The 21,086-nt window shown below is 32.9% G+C and overlaps 2 protein-coding genes across 2 annotated transcripts; both read right to left on the bottom strand.

Annotated features, from left to right (window-relative positions):
* Nucleotides 1-771: 771 nt before the first annotated feature.
* Nucleotides 772-2,472, bottom strand: LOC122590240 (probable 2-oxoglutarate-dependent dioxygenase AOP1). Its single transcript, XM_043762570.1, has 3 exons — nt 2,111-2,472; nt 1,408-1,729; nt 772-1,180 (listed from the first exon to the last, which is right to left on the bottom strand). The coding sequence occupies exons 1-3, from the start codon at nt 2,470-2,472 to the stop codon at nt 938-940; spliced, it is 927 nt and encodes a 308-aa protein (XP_043618505.1). The 3' UTR covers nt 772-937.
* A 955-nt stretch (nt 2,473-3,427) lies between these two features.
* Nucleotides 3,428-11,981, bottom strand: LOC122586821 (pleiotropic drug resistance protein 1-like). Its single transcript, XM_043758815.1, has 20 exons — nt 11,428-11,981; nt 11,179-11,299; nt 10,990-11,078; nt 10,799-10,883; nt 8,967-9,126; nt 8,802-8,878; nt 8,660-8,713; nt 7,770-8,162; nt 7,379-7,660; nt 6,967-7,280; nt 6,699-6,859; nt 6,504-6,607; nt 6,250-6,400; nt 5,922-6,106; nt 5,498-5,830; nt 5,026-5,316; nt 4,734-4,951; nt 4,429-4,656; nt 3,902-4,328; nt 3,428-3,811 (listed from the first exon to the last, which is right to left on the bottom strand). Exons 1-20 carry the CDS (start codon nt 11,802-11,804, stop codon nt 3,554-3,556), a joined length of 4,308 nt encoding a protein of 1,435 aa, XP_043614750.1. The 5' UTR covers nt 11,805-11,981; the 3' UTR covers nt 3,428-3,553.
* Nucleotides 11,982-21,086: the final 9,105 nt, after the last annotated feature.

Below are 21,086 nucleotides of genomic sequence, written 5' to 3'. Positions count from 1 at the left end.
TTGGTTCCACTTGAGTTGTCTAACAGCTAAATGATTGTACTTTTAAATTCGTAATTTGGAATGATTTTGTTGTTCTGTAGATAAACTGAATAAGCCTTGATGTGGATATCTTAGCCAATTGGCCATTCAAACTAATGTCCTTTTTCCAGATGATTGGTTGATGGCTTTCTGGCAATCTCATTTCCAAAATAAAGAAGCATGGAATAAATTGCTAATTCAAGAAGTGAATGGCTCTTATAGATCAATAATGATTAAATATTCCCCCTGAACCATCTGCAAAATGGCTTAGTGGTAAGAAGTCCTGAAGCTCTCATAATCTCATAAGAGACCCGAAACCGAACATTACTGAGTAAACATTGGGATGACCAGGGAAACAGTCAAGGAAGCGTCCACCAGAAATTGGTTTGGGGTTGGGCTACATACATAAGAGCTAAAGGCTCAACTTTCCGTTGGTATCCTGAATAAGGATCCCTCTTCGTTTACCATTCCATTTTATGCTTTCATTTTTCTAGTTTTTAAACATGATCCCCTTTGATGTTATTGGGTGCATGGCCATTACTTGTCACACTTCAATTTACTTGTTTTGACACTTACTAAAATTTAACCATTTTGATCCGGGCCTGTCTAACTTGCCCATGTTGTCTCGTCTACCATTGTCTGACCCAATAACTACCCTTTGGAATAGGGTCTCTTAAACAGATGTAACTTTTTTTTATTTCCTTTGATTTATCTCAACTTTATATGTAACTGAAGTTCACAAACACTTTTTATTCATTGTCACAGAAGTAAAAATAGCCATTAACTTAAGTTATTATTTAGGAAAGATTAGGATTATTGGCCCTAATACACATACACCAAATGAGATAATAAGAAATTTATTGTTCACACACTTAAACATCATCAACTTGAATAGGATGGAAGCATGTCTTTGCAAGTCTCACACTCCACAGTAGGTTCTTATAGCACATTCGAGTCTCCGGTTTTCCTCCTGGTTATAGAATTCGAGATACTTAAGGTGATCAAATGGCTTAAATTTCAAGGGATGCTCTTCATCAACAAACTCTTTTGGTGTCTCTATTATCCCTTCCAGAAATGAAAATTGGGCTATAGAATATCGGCTTTCTTTTCCATTCATAGTAACTCTGTGAAATGGTGAATGCAATCTTTCGTTACTCCATGCCTGGTCAAACGACAGTTTCAGTTATAGATTAGTTTTTACTGCAGAATAAGATAATTAACGGCTTGATTATTTGTTCTTAATTTTAGAAAGGCAAGGAATTCACACACATTCACACATCTTTATAATTTGTCCACCATGGGTCAAGACCAAGAACCTTTTTGTTGATCTGTCACCTCAATAATTGTCAAATAATTGTATATAAAAGGAACGATGGTTGCATGACTAACCATGGCTGCATCGCCTGACATAACTATGTATGACGAAGGCTTGAGCTCCACAGTGAACCACTCACCATCCCTTGCTTTGACCTCTAAACCGTTGACTCCATTTTGATGCAGAACGGTGATAAAGTCTTTATCGGTATGAGGAACAAAACCCATATTAGTTTCATTTTCCTCAGGTACTCTATACTTCATGCCCCTACAAAGGTATGTGACCATTTTCCTATGAGCATCCAAATACTTCTCCACACCATAGGTTTCAAACACCATTCTTGTCACCATTTCTTCCAACTCTGCCACTAGCTTGTTGTATGCTAGCACCGTTGCACTAACAGAAGATTGAGTAAAAGTTAATCCTGCATAAGTTTTAGTAGAGGTGGCAAGACCTTTTTCAGGCAGTCAAAGAGGGTCATTTTACGTACGTGACAGATATGGTTTCGTCGAGCTTTTAATGGCAAACTATTTACTTTCTTCTTTTATAAACTTTATTATCCCAATATCTTTCTAAATTTTTGAATAAAAAAAAAAAGATTTAGGATACTGTATTCATTAATATTAACCCATTTGACCAGTTTTTCTTTTCAGGTAATATTGATTTGATCCATTCGACCTATATGAGACAAATATAAACTCAACTCAAGTAGACTTAAACGGGTAATGGTGACATTCAAGATAATATGATAATATAAAGACTAAGAATGATTGTTACCTAAAAGCTTCATTTCCACCAGGCCACATGACATCAGTGAAACTTTTTACACCATCAAGGGTGTTGGAGTAATCAAACCCCATGCTTTCATATAGAGGAATGAATGGAATTTGACCAACATAGCCATACAAGGGTTTTGTGGACTTGTTTTGTACTTTGATTTCAGTCGGGATATCAAACAAGTCTTGCAATCCTTGAAACACAGCATCATTGAGCTCCAAAGTCACTTTATCATACTCTGCTATGAAACATCCGTATTCTTCAAGGGCATGTGTGGCTTCAACGGCAGTGGAGATCCATGAGGTTGAGCCGGGTTGTAAGTTTCTCTTGTTGGTGAAGTCAATAGTGGGAAGTTTATGCATTTTTAGCTGGATTTAGACTGAATATTTTGGTTGATTCGGTATGCGAATGATGCAATGCACATTCTACGCGTTCATTCATTTATAGAAGAATATTGCTGAAATGTCTATAGGAAAATTCCAAACACACTGCAGTTTGAAGTGCCTACAAGAAAATGACAAAAGCATCTATATGATAATGCAAAAACGCAATAATTTCATTAGGGAAGCTTGTATATTATAATCTCATGATGGTTCCATGTTAATGGCTGAATTCACTTAATTCTGACATATGTATATGTTTATTCAAAGCCCGCTTAAGACTAGTATGGGACTAGCTCAGCTTTAGTTAGGGCTGATGCTGGACATTATATCGACAACCATTCTGGCTTGCACTGGGCCTGTTAGGATCATCTGTACAGCAACTGATTGCTTTTAGTTGGCTAAGCTGTGGATTAAGCCCACTGTTTACAAATTTAAGTTTTTCTAGACAGATGTACACCAAAGTGTAATGTAATGACTTAATGAGAATTCTTGACCATTTTAATACACTCAACACTTAATGACTAAAAAAAACGGGCCTTAAATGTAGTTAATGAGACCGTAAAGAATAGGAAATTCTTAAATATTCAAAATTTAAGACAATGGGTCAAATGATTCATATAGTAGTTTCGATATAGATATAGATGATACATCGAACAGAAAACCGGGTGATCCATCTCCCGGAGCCAAATCTGCTACCTACGAAAAGGCACCATGAGTTGTAGTAATTCACATGTATCATAGTTTTGTTTTAGTGTTAGGCTAATTAAGCACTCACATACATCATGAGGATGATGTGAAGAGTCTGTATTGTAAGTTTGGCCCCATGATCCCTGCTATTTTGGTTCTGGGACGCACATTACTTTATACAGGCGTACACATACCTCATAATCTGTATAAAATACAATGAGCGTTACACTATGATATGAGCAACATGTTGGGAACATAAATATTTAAGCTTTTTATTGAATACAAATTACACATTTAATTGATATAAGCAGTTACACAGATTGATATAGTTTGTAAGTTTGTAACTACCAAAACAAACAAACAAAAAAACCAATTATCTCTTCTGGAAATTGAAGGTGCGAATTCCAAAAGCAAATATGGTAGCAAAGAAGAAAATCAATCCAACGTGCACACCAGCAATAGGGCCAAGAAAACTATGTTTGAAACCATAAAATCGGTCCAGGTATTCCTTAACAGTTTCACCGTTTGCAAGTACGTCATTGTAGTCCCCGAACTGTGAAACAACCATGCCGTAAATGGTCCATGCAATTGGATTTGCCCAGTAGTACCATTTCCACCAGACTGGAATGCTCTGTTTTAGATTCACATAACAAATATTTTAGTGCTTAAAAATATGTTACAAAGTTGAAAAGCAAGTGAAGTGATATTCAGTGAAACTTACGGGTCGTGGAATGATGAATCCAGAAAAGAGATTGAACATCCCGTAAAATGAAGCAGCAATGATCATAGAGATGTTGACATTGGGGGTCATGGCGACCGTCATCATACCATAGTAAGTCATGTATAGGAAACAACAAAATTGGAAGAAGATATTCCAAAGGAATTTAGAAACAGTCCATTCAAATCCAATCATGGCATACACTATCACACTGTATACTCCTGTTTGCACCAGCACATATGGTACCTCCACCAGAATTTGAGCAAAAGCATACGACAAAGCAGAATACATCCCAGCCGCTCTTTCTCTATAAAAGACTGTTCGTTCGACATCTACGACTGGTTGCACTATTGATGCGTTTTGAACTCCAATGAACAGAACAGCTGCATACATGGAACCCATCGCATTTGAAAGATCTAGTGTGCTTGTCCTGAAATACATAACTTAGTTTATTAATAATTGAGACGGACAATAAAATATTCCAAACATGTTACTGGGTGTATATATAGTTTAAATATGATGGTGCTTACTTTTTACTGCCAAGATCCCAAAACATGGTGCCGAACATGATCCCGATGAAGGTGGTGAAAACAAAACGTACAGCAGTGTATGACGTATTTCTCCAGTATGAACACCGTTGTTTCCACAAACATGCTATGCATTGGACAAGAAACTGCTGCGAGTATTGAGTTGGGTAGAACAAATCTTGTGAGCCAGGCCGTGGTACACTTAGTTCAGCAATTAAGGCTTTGTTTCTCCTGTAAATTAGACCCAGAGATCAGATAACTTATACAAAGAAAGATTGGCAGGGATCAAGGGAATATTGTGTACTCACTTTAAAAGTTCGGAACTCTTATAGATGGCAGTGAAATCAACTCCAGTAGACATTTCTTGTGCTGGAGTACTAACTTCCAGCATCCAGGTTGCAGGGTTATATCCGTCTGTAATCTTACTTACACCTTGGATAGCCTCAAAGTATTCGATTAGTTCACAAGAATTGCGACCTATGGGTCCAACATACAGTTCTTCTCCTCCTCTTTTCATTAAAAATAGCTGCATTATACCGTTAGTCATTAGATATATACGTTTGCTGCAAAATGTATCACATATGTAATGAAGTTGCAAACCTCATCAAAAGCTTCAAAAATGTCGATGCTGGGTTGATGGATTGTGCAAACAACTGTTCTTCCAGTGTCCACTGTGTTTCTAACAGCTCTCATCACAATGGCAGCCGCTCTAGCATCTAGCCCTGAGGTTGGCTCATCCATAAATATTATAGATGGGTTGGCAACGAGTTCAACTGCTATGGTTAACCTTTTACGCTGTTCTGTTGATAGACCGTTGACACCAGGTAATCCAACTAATGCATCCCTTAATGGGCTCAGTTCAACTAGGTTCATAACCTCCTCAACAAACAACTGTAGAAAACACCATTTTCAGCATTCTTCATAAACCATAACCGTAGGGGGGAAAAAGGGAGAAGGGAGGGGGGGGGGGGGGGGGGGGGGGGGGGCAAATAAATTAAACCGGGTCAATGTGTTTTGTTTGAGGGTTAAAATCATTGTTTTAGACTTCAAAAACATAAAGCTAATAGCTAACCTTTCTCTGGGTCTCATTAACATCCGATGGCAACCTGAGCCAAGCCGAGTAAAGCAATGACTCGTAGAGAGTAACATAAGGAGAATGGATATCGTTTTGCTCGCAATATCCAGAAATCCGAGAAAATGTTTCCTGTTTCTTTGGATACCCGGAAATTTTAATCTCGCCATCAATATACCCACCGGTTTTCCGACCTGCTAGCACGTCCATCAGAGTAGTTTTTCCAGCACCACTCACCCCCATTAGAGCTGTGAGAACACCGGGCCTGAAAGCTCCACTAACGCCCTTAAGCAACAGCAGTCGGTCGTCGCCCATTCCTTGATCTTTCATTTCCTACAAAAAAAGAAAAAAAAAAAAAAAAAACATATGATGAGTTCTAACTTTTTCATATGAGCTTAGCGATTCTTAAGTAAAATAACTTTACCTGTGGCATATCAACAGAGTATTTAATATCATCAAAGGTAATTGAATGTGGTTCGAATGGAAGAATCATTCCTTTCTTCTTGTTTTCACCTCCTGCATCTCCGGATTCCTTATTCATAGATGACATTTCAATGCTCTCATTACCTTCGTCCTCTGCTGATATACTAGCTTGAGCTTTATCAAAAGCTGTAGAAGCAGAAAAGGGAAGTTATGATCAAGTGACAAAAAGTTTTTCAAACATCAAAGTCCAAAATAGCACTTGTATGTGCTCAAACTTCTAACTTTTCTGACAAGACTTCAATGCGAAGAACAAAGATAGGAAGACTCGCCATCAAGATAGTCAAGGGCCACAGCGAAACTGAAATTGAAGCTGAAGATAAATCCGACCATAGCCCCGACTGCAAGCCAATACCAGTAAGCATCTGCAAAGAACCCTCTGGATACGGTAATCGCCTTCCCTAATGTTGTCCCGTTCACTTGCTATATATATGACACAGGAAAATATTTTAATATGTAAGCTTTAGTGATCACTTTGTAGAGAATGTGATAAACAAACAAACATTTCAAAGTGTGTGTAATTTACCATTCTCCAACTATGCCCAAGGAACTCGTTCACGTATATACCATTCATTGCATACATCATGGGGGATGTCCAGTATCCCCATATCCACCAACTCTTAATATCATCTTTGATAAGGCAAAACAGTTTGTTAATTAGTTGACAAAGTAAACAGTTAATATCCAATGTTATATGTGTACAAGCTAGTCAATATAGTACCTCGTGAAAGGACGAAACCACCCAATACAAATATCAAGAGAAGTGCAAATGCACCAAACGTGTTTGCAACAATCATGTTCCTACCCAATGCTGCAATGAACCGAAACAATCCAGAAGACATCTGGTTAACAAGAAAAAGCATCAAAAGCTGCTTCAAGAATCTGCAAGATTTTAAAAAAAGTTAGTATAAAAGATATAAAGTTGGATCATTCAGTGGTGGGGTGTTTGGATGTGCGCTGAAAGTTGAATATCCATGATAACTATTCACCTGAAGACGTTAGGATCGAATCCTATGATGTAGTAAGTTAAACACGTCCAACCCCCAGCTTCAATTAACGAGATGGGAATCTTCGTTACCCATGAGGGAATAGCATAAGCCCACGCTGGAAAGAAAAGGAAGTTCCGTTGCTTGTAGAATACAGGAAGCTTTGCAATGGTCATTGGAATCTCAGACAGCCCGTTAAACATGATCATAACCACACCGAAAAATAAAGCTCCCGCATACAGCCCTCCTTTTTCTATGCTTCTTTCCATCTCAGTTCGGAAAAACACAGTAAAAGAGACAAATGCCATCACAAATAGCTGAAAGCAACCAATGAAGAATGATATTAATAACTTTGAACATTTTATTACCAAGACATAAATCTAGCTCGAAACTTGTAAAGTATCACGACACTTACTTGGAATGATTTGAACAGATAGACAAATGAGTTTCTTTTCATGAGCAATAATTCTCTATCGATACAAGCTTTCAAGACCTCTTTCTTATTTAAACCATATTTTTCGGTAGTAAGTGCAGCAGGGTGGCTTTTACTTTTGTCATATGGAACAGCAATTTCACTTTGTATTTTCCGTCCAACATGGAATGATTGGTACGCATCTGCAAATTCTTTGGATGTCACAAATCTGTATGGTGCGTCTCTTCTCATCCAGTATTGCTCCTGATCTTTTTTTGAAGTCACCTGTAACACGGTTTAGATGTTAAGTTGGATTAAAATGATGTATAGTAGCTAGTATTCGAATTCTAGTATAATTTAGATTTTATAACTATTTATGAAATTTCATTCTTACTTCTTGTAAGAAATCAGCAACGCCTTTCCTTGCAGGGCATTTAAATCCCATTGACTCAAAAAACTCAAGGACGTGTTCACGTGGGCCTTGATATACAATTTTGCCATCAGTCAAGAGTATGATGTCATCAAACAAATTATATGTCTCGGGTGCAGGCTGAAGGAGTGAAATGATGGCAGTACTCTCAAGAATGTGAAGAATTTGTTTAAGTGAATTAACAATCTGGAAAGTTGTAGAACTGTCCAACCCTGTTGATATCTCGTCCATAAGAAGAACCTTTGATGGTCCGACAATCATTTCACCAGTTGTCACACGCTTCTTTTGTCCACCAGAGATACCCCTTAACATTTGATCCCCTACCATGGTATCGGCACATATATCTAACCCCAATAGCTGCACAATAAATCATAATATTCATAACATCTTATTTTGGTATTTCTCTCTGCAAAACATAAAGCATGCACGTATAGACATGTAATAGAGACCCTCAATGTTAGGTAAAGATTTCAATCCATCTACTTAAGTCGATTTATGTTATGCTTTATCTTTACTATCCGAAACATTTAACTATAGAAAGGTGAACTAATATGGATTAGGTAGTAGAGTTTAAACTAGTCATTAATCGCTTAAGTTGTATATTAAAATGTTAGATTACCATTGGAAAAATGTAATTTCTATATGCATATTGAACACGGTCATTACTTGTACAAAGTAAACAGAAAGTGTTCAGATTAACCGACCCATTCAAATCCGTGCTAAAACATGAGTCGTTTCAAACCCAACCCAACATGACCATACTAGCGAATGACTATTTTACCAAACCCATTTTGACCATTACCCAACCCACCTGACTTGCCCATCTTGCCACCTTTAAATATGCATCATCATACCTTGAGAGTATAATCTGTGACTACGCTAGCTTCTTGACCTTTGGTTGAAGCAGCCTGAATAACAATGATAAACAATTTAGATTTAGATCATGAAGGATTCAAAATGCTTAATTGTTATGTCACGCTACAAATCGTATCTTACCTTCATGAAAATATCAATGTCAGGATCAGGCTTAATATTTGCTTCTTTTTCTCTTCTAGCTAGTTCTACCAGCATATCTGCAAATTTTTTTGGATATGCATTGTGTTATATACAGCAATACTCTGGAAAAAATAACGAAGTAGATCAAAATGACTGCAAACTGACCGTAACGTGATCCAACGCCTTGACATCTTGCAGAGAAAGCCAATGTTTCTCTTACAGTCATTTCTCCAATATGGAGATCATTCTGGCTGATATAAGCAGCAGTTCTTTCAGGTACAAACTCATGTAACTCATGCCCATTATATGTTACTTTACCCGAACTCTGCATTTATAGTACATATATATCATCATTTTGAGCTTTAGTATATGGGAGAAAAAAATGGTTTTTCGGAAAAGCAAAAAAATGGAAGACCAAAATATTCATATAGGTGACATATGAACGTCATGTTTGGATTTGCATTTTGAAAGTGATAATCCATTATTATGAGTTTTGAAGTCGTAAAAATCAAATATAAATGTTTTGATGAACAAATTTCGTTTTTCTTAAAATAAGCATTCTCCTACATTAGCATGAGTTAATAAAATCTTATATATGTTCTACTTCATGTTTGTTATTAAGATAGAACGGTACCCACGCGATGCAGCGGTGGTCGTGTGCGGCGGGGGTGGTGTATTATTAAGAGGGGGTGGTGTGTTATTAAGATAATACTCGTAACTATATTAGTTTGAAACTTTGGCAATGCTCTAACATAGAAGAGTAGGGGAAAAAAACCCTACTAAATTGGTACTTGCTAAGATGTTCTATTTTCACAAAATCCAGTGAGTCAAAGATTTTGATATAAATAGTTTATCTTTATTATTTTGTTAAATAAAAATTCTCCACAAAATAATTTTACTTCTAAAATATATTTATTATTGCTTTTACATTAAGTATATTTGCATCAACCTACACCACTCGTCGTCGCCATCACCATCAATAGTCACCGTCATTACCACCGATCACCCCATCACCAAACTGGCGCCACTACCACCACCACATCATGTTAGTTTGTTAAATATAAAATTCGAGTATAGTACGCAGGCACAAGGCTAAAGCCATTAATTAATTATTGGAGTTGTTAATATGGCCATCAAGATCTAACAAATGAAGAAAAGTTATTATTTTGAGTAGTCAAAATATATACCTATATGAAAGAGAAAAAACTTACAGTAAAATATACTATCGTTGGTCGTTACTGTATTTTTTTTTTCTAATTGGGTCATGGTCAATCATACTCTTTGCATGGCCCCACCCCTTACAAATCTTGATAATTACTTATTTTTATTATGTTAAAAAGGACAATTATTCTAACATCCACTAGCATTATACATAAATAAAATTAGGTAGTTGGTAAGATGTTCTATTATTATACAGTAAATTATTATTATTTCGTAATTTTTACTTTTGGGTTTTGGTTTTTTAAATAAATGTAATGACCCATCAACCGAAATATTTGATTTAGTCACTTTTTTACAAAATTTTTTTGAAAGGTGAATTTCGTGTCAAGATTCGACAGCTGGAGGTCTAGCATACGTTGTCTTAACCGGTCTGTGATATAGAGTTCTTTCAAAGTAGAAATGTCTACTTCAAATACCCAATGGAGGGAAAATCCCTTACTAATCCGCCCAAAGTCACAACAATTATTAGAGGTAAACTCTGCCCTTTCAGACTTGAAGCTAAGTATACCCAAACCAAACTCTCATAAAAGGACTTAATTCTCATATCATTTTCAAAGCTTGAACACAAGACCTCATACAAGGGGGTGTTTTTTCTTCAAAAATAGAAGATATTGTGTGGATTTGTATAATTATGGTCTTTCTAGAAAAAGACGTTCTACATTTACAAATCCCAAATGTATTTTTCACAGCTGGTTTTACTACCCCTGATTATGTATATCATATAATCATTGTCAGATATGTTCGAAATAAATTTAGGATCTCAATATTAATTATACCTTAAGCTCTTTTGCAAGTGTGCCAGCCAAGGCCATCAAAAGTGTTGTCTTTCCCGAACTTGGAGGACCCAAAAGTAATGTCATTCTACAAAATTATACATAGTTATATCCAAAAAAAAAAAGTCAGTATGAGTATTTTGAAAACATTCAAAGAAAGTTTTCTATATTGTTATTTTTTTAAAATATCTCACCTGCTAGGCTTGATGACACCACTAGCATCATCAAGGATAGTAATATGTTTTTTCTTATTCGGAAGCAGATTAGTTAAGCTTAGTACCCACTACAATGACATATAAACATGAACAAAAGCTAAGAAAATAGATAAAAATTTTAAAAGTACTTTGAGAATTATGAAATACTTATATATCGATCGTTTCTACCTCTAAGAACTCGAGGTGAAAGTTAATAAAACTAGGTAACGCCCGACTTCCTGTATTGATATCTGCCTCCACAGTTAGATGCTCGAACTTGACTTCGATTGTTGGCATATCAATTCCAACCCTATATATAAACATTATAATTAAGTCGATCTATTGAACAATTTATCACGACGACAACAACAACGACAAACTTGATGTATAGATATTGAAATGTAATAAAAATCGTCAAATATTACGTATATATAGTACCTATCAATTCGATCCCTGAGCTTCAACAAGAACCTTTCGTTATCTTCATCAGCGACTTTCACAAGTCTATCAAGTAAATGCCTTCTATCATCTGGGCCAAGATTGTCAACATCAACTTCACTTGACGGCCCAGTTGACCCAAAAAGCAAACCTTTTCTCAAACGATCGAAAGTTGGCAGCTTCTCGAGAGAAGCCCATTTAAGTGCCTCTTCGTCATCTTCTTCATGAAGAGACTTTGAAAACATTTCGGCACCCGAATTGCGCCATACGGAGCTACTTCCGGATCTTAAACTTGGTGCTCTTGTAGTGCTACCTTGTCTTAGACTCCCTAATCTTATGCTATGAACTGCCCTGTATATGTCACTTCCATCCGCCATTAATTAATTCTTACTACAAACTAACACACACACACTAATCAAAACCTATAACTAAATGAAATTTCGTATTTTTGACACTTTTAAGAAAAATTTCATATTTTTCTAGCTTAACTAGTGAAAGTGAGAAAGAGAAGAATAATGCATTTTGGTATAGCTGATGTGTATCATGTATGTGTTTCTCATGTAGTAGAGAAATAACTTTCTTTATATTGAACAAAATTAGAAGATGCTTCCTATGTAGAAAGCAAAGTTTCCATTATAATATTTCACGTGGTCAAGTTCCTGTATTGACGACGAACACCAATTATTCGCGTGGCCAATTCGAATATAAACAAATCTTATAAATAAATAATAATAATCCTTTTTGTTTTTCCCTTCTAGAAATCAAAATTCAATATACATAAACACAAAATATTATCAATTGGTAAATGCATATATACGTTTTCAGATAAATGTTGAGTTTGACTCTTTATAATGACAACTTTTTGAGGTTTTTTTCTTGAAATATCTACTTATCTCACTCTTAGTTTTTTTGTTTTTGTTTTTTTTTTTAACCAATTTCTCTTTATTAAAGTGCATATAATATTATAATTTATAGCAACTAAAGTGAAAAATTACGATATATATAGAGATTCATGTTAGTAAAAGGAACTATTTGGTATATGGGTTGAGGCACACACACATACGGACGAGGGCGGCGTTACCTTTTTGGCTCTATCTTTATTACTGTATAATTTATAAAGTCCCGTAAATAAAAGAACAAAAATATATACAAACAGCTAATTAATTTCAGATATTTGGAACCCCTCATGATTCTAGTACATCGATCCCGCCCCTGTTGATTATGACGGCTGGGTCAAACCATCGAAGCCTGTTTAAACAGCACGTGTAGTAGTCTGTTTAACTTGATGGCTGCGCATATCAAAAATTATCAAAACTGAAATAAAAAAATCATATAAACGATTATTTTCATCTTTACAAAGATTGCAATTACTTTGAATTTATTTATTTTTTGTTTACTGCTGTTCAAAAAAAAAAAGTTATCATGAAATTTAAACGCATAACTTACAGATTAATGTATCACACATTCGCAAATATTACATTAGTCAAAGTTTGAAGACTCTTTCGACAAAAAGTTACTGTATGTCTATAGAAAATCAGCACATAAATGAAATACACAAGTAACATACAGATAAAACTACTAGCCACCATCAATTATTGTTTATCAAATACTCTTGGCCGTCGTCTAATTAAAAAACTATTAATTTATAATAGTACCTACACTTGCATGTTTTATTCTATTTAAAACAACTTGAATTAATGGGAGACACCCGACCCTAGTACTGACAAACAAAGGCGTCTAATCATGCATTTTGTTATTGATTGTTGAATTTATTATCATTATTTATTTTCGACTTTGGACTTTTTTTTATCACTAAGTGTCCCTGGGCCTTTCCATTTCATTGTCAGATGTCCTTTCTACAAACGGTCGTTCCTTTTTAGCCGTTAAGCCTTCCACGTGAGGGTAAAATCGTCTACCTACACTAAAAACAAACCACAGGCTGTTCTTCATTCTATTCTTTAATAATAATAATAATAATAATAAAACAAAAGAAATTTGGCTTTCCTCTGTTCGAAAATGGCGATCATCGAAGGTGTGGATCTCTTCTTCTTCCCATCTTTGATCTGCCATTCTTTCTTTATTAAACTAATTAACTTTGCCAAATCTTTTAATGATGACATTTTCTTCTCACATCTCAATCCATTTCTAAACCCATATTCCAACCAATCACTACTTTCTTCACATCTCTAATCTGACTTTCGTTTATCAAAATCACTTCAATCACTTTATGTATAATGATAACTTCAGATCTAAAGGCCATCATGATGTGCGTTCAATATCCCCTAATTTCTACAACTTTATCAAAATCAATTTAATCAAATAATAATAATTTTAAGCAGGCTTGTGTTCTTCTTATTGTTCTTCTGCTCCTGGATTCAAGCTCGTTGTCTCTCGCGTACGTACATCACAACACAACTTTCACCTGGTGATTTAATCTAACAAAAAGATGTTGATAAATGATAATGATGGATTTGTGTTAAGATGAAGAGAGTTTTTTAATTATGAAATTGGGAATGAATAAAATATTGGGAAGAAGAAATAGTTCCTGTCGGTTGTGTTCATTAAAGCTGGACGACTTTACCCTCCAAGAACGTGAGTGGCTTAACGGCTAAAAAGGGACGAACATTTGTAGAAGGGACGTCTGATAATGAAATAGAAAAGCCCAGGGACACTTGGTGATAAAAAAAAAGTCCAAAGACAAAAATGCAAATCAAGCAAACCACATGGACGATTTGTGATAATTTTTTTTTTCAATTTGTTTGGCCATGAATACATCAATAAAATGTATTGTTAAAATCTGGTGATATATATATATATATCGTTTCTTCTATATAATCTACCTATATATATATATAACAAGGTGATAAATTCATTCCTAAACAAACAAGAACCTTTAGATGAATTTCATCTTTGATTTAGAGCCATTAGATCAAATTTAATTATTTTATCTTTTTTAAATGACAATATTAATACTTATACTTTTATGATTATACAAAAAATACCCCTTTAAATTTAATTTACAGTTTTGATTTTCCATCACAAATTTACACTTTTTACCCAACAATTTTAATCAAAAAATTAAAAATAATAGTTAACATATATATATATACCCTTTTAAATTTAATTTACACTTTTTGGTTTTCCATCATAAATTTACACTTTTTACCCAATAATTTTAATCAAGAAATCAAAAATAGTAGATAATATTTATATATCTAATAGAATAATTGTTAATATTATTTTTTTAATATATTATTATATTAAATATAATTAATGACATTTTAAATTTTTAAATTTTAACCAGGTAAGAATTAAACCACTAGAAAACATGAAGTTACATTAGTCGTCGATTAGATTTCTCTTTACAGTGACCAAACACTTTTGTAACAAACCTTAGTCATTGTTTCTTATATATATTTATGTGTTATTTAACCACACTTTTGAAAAAAGGATACATCATCTATCATAGGTCTCGCTAAGTAAAATTTTCGTTTTTTTTGGATAACATTTATTCATCCGGATATGTCTACATTTGTCAATGCACTTGTGTTTTAACGTTTTGCTCGAATAGTTTAGTTATACACTAAAATTTCTAAGCAATTTAATTGTTAATCTATATATTCCAATAAAATAATAGTCAGCATATTTTAATTGAAATATTTGAGATATGTTTCATTTAAAATATATAAATCAACTTTCTATAAAAATAGTAAGCTACTCCATCCGTTCTATCAAAAGTGTCCACTTTTGAATTTTTAAAGTCTTTGTCTCGCAACTTTAACCTTAAATATTTTTATTTATAATGTATAATATTTGATGAAAGTTATATGAGTTATAGAGGTTTTGATATGTTTTCACTGAGTATAACTTATCAAATATTATATAATGCAATAAAGAATATTTGTAGTTAAAGATACAAAGAAAGACTTTGACAAAATAAAAGTGGACACTTTTAATGGGATGGAGGGAGTATATTTTAAATCATGAAAAGGTAAAATTGAATATTAATAATGTTGTAACACCCTATATCTACAATATTATATTATATATATATAATGTCTGGTTTAGTCAAATTATCAACGGCAGTGTTTAGAATGCCGAGTTTAGCTTAGGTGAGTGACAACTTTGAGAACATCAACTTTTAACATCGATCTGCAATTTTGGAACATGTGGCGACAGAGAAGTTGCACTCTATTAAACAAAATAAAATAAATTATCGAAATTAATGATATATAATTTAGCTTGTAAATATGCGTGACTATTGTGATTAATATTATAAAAGAATTTGAAAAAAAAACATAACGTTTTTATATACAACTATATCATCAATGTACTGTACATTCACCTAAACAAAAAAAAAACAATTTTCCAACCTGTTTTTTTTCTTATTCTATTAAAAATCAAAACAACTTAAAAATTTTGCTCTACCAATAGAGAGGTTTATCTTAAGACTATTGTTTCCAACCAAGTGATGTACTTTTAAAGAAGAGACTTATGACAACAAAGTCAACGTTTGTATGTATTCTTTATTTATTAATATTTTACAGGAACAAAATTACAAATATACCCTTAAAAAGGTTTACATTATACAATTATTGGAGTCATACTCCATCCATGGTTATATTTCATAAATTTTGCAAAGTTATTATACAATAAAATCTACACTCAATACTAATGTGTTGTCTATGATGGATTCTAACTCGGCAATTCAAAATATTTATGATATATTATTTTTCTTTATTTCGATTGATAAAGATCACAATTTCATTTTTTTTGTGTGTGGAAGGGGTAAGGGAGGAGGGGGAGGGGGGGTCGAACTCGGAAAATGAAATGTAATGGATCTACTAGAAGACAATTGTCAGGTTAAAAAGTGGGTGGTTTAGGTTTTGGTGGTCTATATACTCTTAATTTAGCATTGATATGTACAAATTGATATATGACATGTGGTTCAAAATCTGAATTACGTTAGGTTTAAAATCATCAATGTGATTCATGGTTCTGAGAGTCTGCGTTCTTGTATAAAACAAATGGTAATAATATATGGGCAAATATATGTTCCTCATTCTCTGAGGCACACTCGATTGCTAGCCCCCTTAGGATGTTATTAAAAAACAGTTGGGAGTGAAAATAAGACAAGATTCACCAAATTATAGTGAGACTCCATCCAAGGTTATATTTCAAAAAGTTTGCAAAGTTATTATAGAATAAAATCTAAACTCAATACTAATGCGTTGTCAATGATATATTCTAACTCGGTAATTCAAAGTATTTAGGATATATTATTTTTCTATCTTTCGATTGATAAAGATTACAACTTCATTTTTTTGGTGGAAGGGGTAAGGGAGGAAAGGGGGGGGGGGTCGAACTCGGAAAAGGTAATGGATCTACTAGAAGACAATTGTCAGGTAAAAAAGTGGATGATTTAGGTTTTGGTAGTCTGGACACTCTCAATTTAGCATTGATATGTACAAATGAATATGACATGTGATTTAAAATCTGAATTACGTGAGGTTTAAAATCATCAATGTGATTCGATGTTATGAGTCTGCGTTCCCGTGTAAACAAATGGTAATAATATATGGAAAAATATATGTTCCTCATTCTCTGGGACAAACCCGATTGCTAGCCCCCTTAGGATGTTACTAAAGAACAGTTGGGAGTGAAAATAAAACAAGATTTTGGAATGTTATTGGCTTGATGATGGCAATCTTGCAACTCGATTTAGAAGGTTGTATGCCTTGGCACCATCTAAAGAATGTGTCGTGTGATATTTTTTATGATTTGAAATGAAAATTCGAATGACATTGAGATATTTGTGATGACATGGATAAACAATAACTTTTGGCATTGAATACTTTATTTAATCAGTAAGACTTAATGAGCAACAAGTGTTTGTGAAATTATCAAGGTAAAAAAAACAAATGTTAATAAAGTGAAATTGAATATTTTAATTTGTTAACTATTAATTAAGAAAATAGTATTTTAGATATATATAAGTATAAAAATATATTTACCCGCGTATTACGCGAGACAATACTCTAGTATTGCAAGATAATAAGGGTAAATAATACACGAAAAGAAAAAAACAAATGCAAGTTAATTGATATGATCGGTTATTCTAACAGGTCTTCTATTTAATATTACTTCACACACTCACAAAAAAAATACAAATGCAAATTAATCGATGTGATCAGTTTAATCTTTTTATTAATTGATAGAAGTAATATTAAATAGAAGACTTGCTGGCATGGTTGTAAGATTGCAAATCTATAACACAAATTACACAATTAAATTTATCCTGAAATTTTAACTGTTAAAACTGTCAAAAAGTTGAAAAAAACTTATGATATTTACAACTTTTCGAGTTGCAGGAAAAAACCTCACAATAAAAAACGAGCCACCGGTTTTCAATTTGAGATATACTCGAAAAGAAAAAAACAAATGCAAGTTAATTGATATGATCGGTTATTCTAACAGGTCTTCTATTTAATATTACTTCACACACACACACAAAAAATACAAATGCAAATTAATCGATGTGATCAGTTTAATCTTTTTATTAATCGATAGAAGTAAATTAAATAGAAGACTTGCTGGCATGGTTGTAAGATTGCAAATCTAGAACACAAATTACACAATTAAATTTATCCTGAAATTTTAACTGTTAAAACTGTCAAAAAGTTGAAAAAAACTTATGATATTTACAACTTTTCGAGTTGCAGGAAAAAACCTCACAATAAAAAACGAGCCACCGGTTTTCAATTTGAGATATACTCGTATATATTTTTTGTTTAGTAAACACATAATCTATACCATCTAATAAAATAAACTACCTCCTTTTATCCTTAAACTTTCTATCTTTGAAAACCAAAAATACCATTCTCTTTTATTCACCAATTTAAACAACTCCATATAGTATACGTATAATATCCTTAATGAAATAATTTATAGTATAGATTCTACAACACTTAAAATAACTACAGTACCACCTTTAATATCAATTACTTTTACATTAACCACCATCGTCGCTCTTATCACCGTCGTCACTGTCGTCCCCCACTGCCAATATGTACCACAAGATTTGATATATCTACAACCAATATGCAGTATTGATTTGTACAAATCAGTTATAAAATTTATACCTTATGGTAGATAAATTAAAAACAATGGTACATTTATCATTTCTTTTAACAATTTGTAGATTTAATATCTATTGTACAATATTATATTATGTATATTTATATTTATGTATGTTGTACTCAAGCGATTGTTAAGTACGATCGACTGTACATATGGCATATGCTTAATTTACAGATAGATTTTAATGTTTTGTTTGAAAAGCAAGCATAATTGCATCTCTAGCTAGCCGGAGACTACATTTTAATGAAAAATGATTAATCAACTTAACTCATATGTATAAAAATTAAACTAAAATCTTAAAAATTTGACATATGAATTTATCATTATCCCATTTTAATATATCGAGAAATTTAATGAATTATAACTTAATTATTAGTATTGAGCAAAATAAAAAATGTATTATAACACGTGAATATCATATCCCCAATTCCCGATGTTAATACTTGAGAAAATGAATAATATCATCTTGTCTAATGCTATACAAAGGTAACAGCTCGTGCCACGCCGATATTTGTTTGCATGTGCATATATATTTTTATAATATACTTAAAAGTTAAAATTATAATAATAAAGATCCTTTTTGATTTCTATTCTTTATATTTATTTATAATTCCTTTCTAAAAAAATATTTGATAGTTTAACGTGCAATTATGAGTTTTAAGCACAGAAAAGTAGGGTGATTTTGACGTTTCTATAGTTTTTGTTAGGAAAAAAAAAAGTTTGTAGGGCCATGTTCCTAAAGGTCGAATTTACCTATGAGAGATATTATCTTCAGTAAAAAAAAAATTGGGTGAGGAAATAAAGATGTGTTGATCAAAGTAAACTAAGCTAATAGCTAGGTGCATTAGTCATCTTCACACAAGCGCGTTTTAGACTATGAAGAGTAAGACATTTTAACATAGACGTTTTTCCCCATGTAATAATGTCTCTTCCAAGGAAATGCCTATATTTTTCTATGGAGTTGAGATCCCCTCAAGTTGGAAATAACTTGAAGGTGAAGTTAGAATAATCTTGAACTTTGAATTAAAATTAATGATTAAAATAAAAAATATAATCGGGTTAGATAACTATAGTCAAATTAGGCAACTTAAAAGAATCTCATCCTTTTTCATGCAACTTCTCATGGAGCATCTTATAAAATTTTAGTTTTTTAAAAATGATTTATTCCTAATATATATGAAACTAAAAGATTACAATTATAAAATAATAATAATACATATGTAAAACTAGAGGGTAAAAACTTCAAATTTACAACACTACAAAAGATCACTCGTGTTGTTTTTAAACCATAAGGATAAAACGTGACTTTTTGGGTAAACCACAAGGATTATCCGAGAAATTAACTCTAAAATTTATGTATTGACTTCCTTCTAAAAGTCCGTTATACAATGGTAGTGAATGTAAAAGTAACTCTAAAATTTATGATGGCGGAGGTGGTGGTGTTGACAATGGTGGGGTGACGGTAGGGACTGTGATGGGGCGACAATGATGGTGAATGTAAAAGTAATTGATGTTAAAGGTGGTATTGTAGTTACTTTAAATGTTGGGGATCTATGATGTAAATTATCTCATTAAGGGTATTATAGGTATATTAAATGGAGATGTTTAACTTAGTGAATAAAGGAGAAAAATATTTTTCATATTTCAAAGTTAAAAAGTTTAAAGGAAAAAAAAAAATGGTTTGTTTTATTAGGTAGTATAGATAGATAAGTGATAGGAATTGGGAAATATGAAACTTGAACTCCAACCCATGGTATCAAATGCTCAAATTCTAATATAAAATTAACAAGAAAAGAAAAAGATTTCCTTCCTTACCTAGTTTGGGTATCATGTGTCCAAACCGTACATCACCTATGCCACAAATTGTAAGATAAAGATATTCCCTTGTAATTTTGTATGCATATTTAATTAGGTAAATATGTTACTTATCAAAAATGTTAGGTGATAAGAGTTCATTGATTAAATAGGTAAAAAATATTTAGCGGTCTAAAATAAGATATATACATTTTAAAATATGACCATTCAAATATTTTACTCGGATTTTAAATTTTTAAACGAGATGTATGAGCATGACATATTGACATGTATTTGTTTGATTAAGTGACATTTAACTAGTTTTGAGTCGAAATAAAGAAACAAATTAAAGTTGACGGGTAAGCACTAAGCAGTATAATTTTCAGATATAACACTATGGGGAAGATTCAAGACCCTCATTTGTGCCATTTTAGTGTATTTTAGCGAGGAACCCTAAAACCCGAAAATCACCAATCAAGGGAGGAAATCACCCAATATTGATAATCAAATCAAAATACAAAAGTGAAATATCTTTTATTTAGCGTTAATGTGTTGAAGTAAGTGACCCTAATTTTAAGTGTTCTTACTGTTACAGTATTACTTCTGAAAAGTGTTTTTATTTCAATGTTCCCAAAATATCATAATAAAAGTATCTCCGTCATGTACAAATCAGAAACTTTTTTGTAAGTCCTTTTAAGAACAGATATAACCTTATTCAATCCAAT

This window comes from Erigeron canadensis, chromosome 2 (genome assembly GCF_010389155.1).
Source record: "Erigeron canadensis isolate Cc75 chromosome 2, C_canadensis_v1, whole genome shotgun sequence".
Lineage (NCBI taxonomy): Eukaryota > Viridiplantae > Streptophyta > Magnoliopsida > Asterales > Asteraceae > Erigeron > Erigeron canadensis.
Note: the sequence above shows the minus strand (reverse complement) of the source record. Positions and strands in the feature narration are given on the sequence as shown.

Bases quoted from the DNA above. Each gene is read 5' to 3' on its own strand.
- LOC122590240 (XM_043762570.1), bottom strand. From the start codon at position 2,472: ATGCATAAACTTCCCACTATTGACTTCACCAACAAGAGAAACTTACAA. The intron at 1,730-2,110 runs GTAACAATCATT...ATCTTCTGTTAG, and splicing joins GGTGGAAATGAAGCTTTTAG to TGCAACGGTGCTAGCATACA. The intron at 1,181-1,407 runs GTTAGTCATGCA...TCGTTTGACCAG, and splicing joins TGTCAGGCGATGCAGCCATG to GCATGGAGTAACGAAAGATT.
- LOC122586821 (XM_043758815.1), bottom strand. From the start codon at position 11,804: ATGGCGGATGGAAGTGACATATACAGGGCAGTTCATAGCATAAGATTA. The intron at 11,079-11,178 runs GTAGAAACGATC...ATGTCATTGTAG, and splicing joins TTCACCTCGAGTTCTTAGAG to TGGGTACTAAGCTTAACTAA. The intron at 6,107-6,249 runs GCGAGTCTTCCT...CTGCTTCTACAG, and splicing joins GGCCCTTGACTATCTTGATG to CTTTTGATAAAGCTCAAGCT.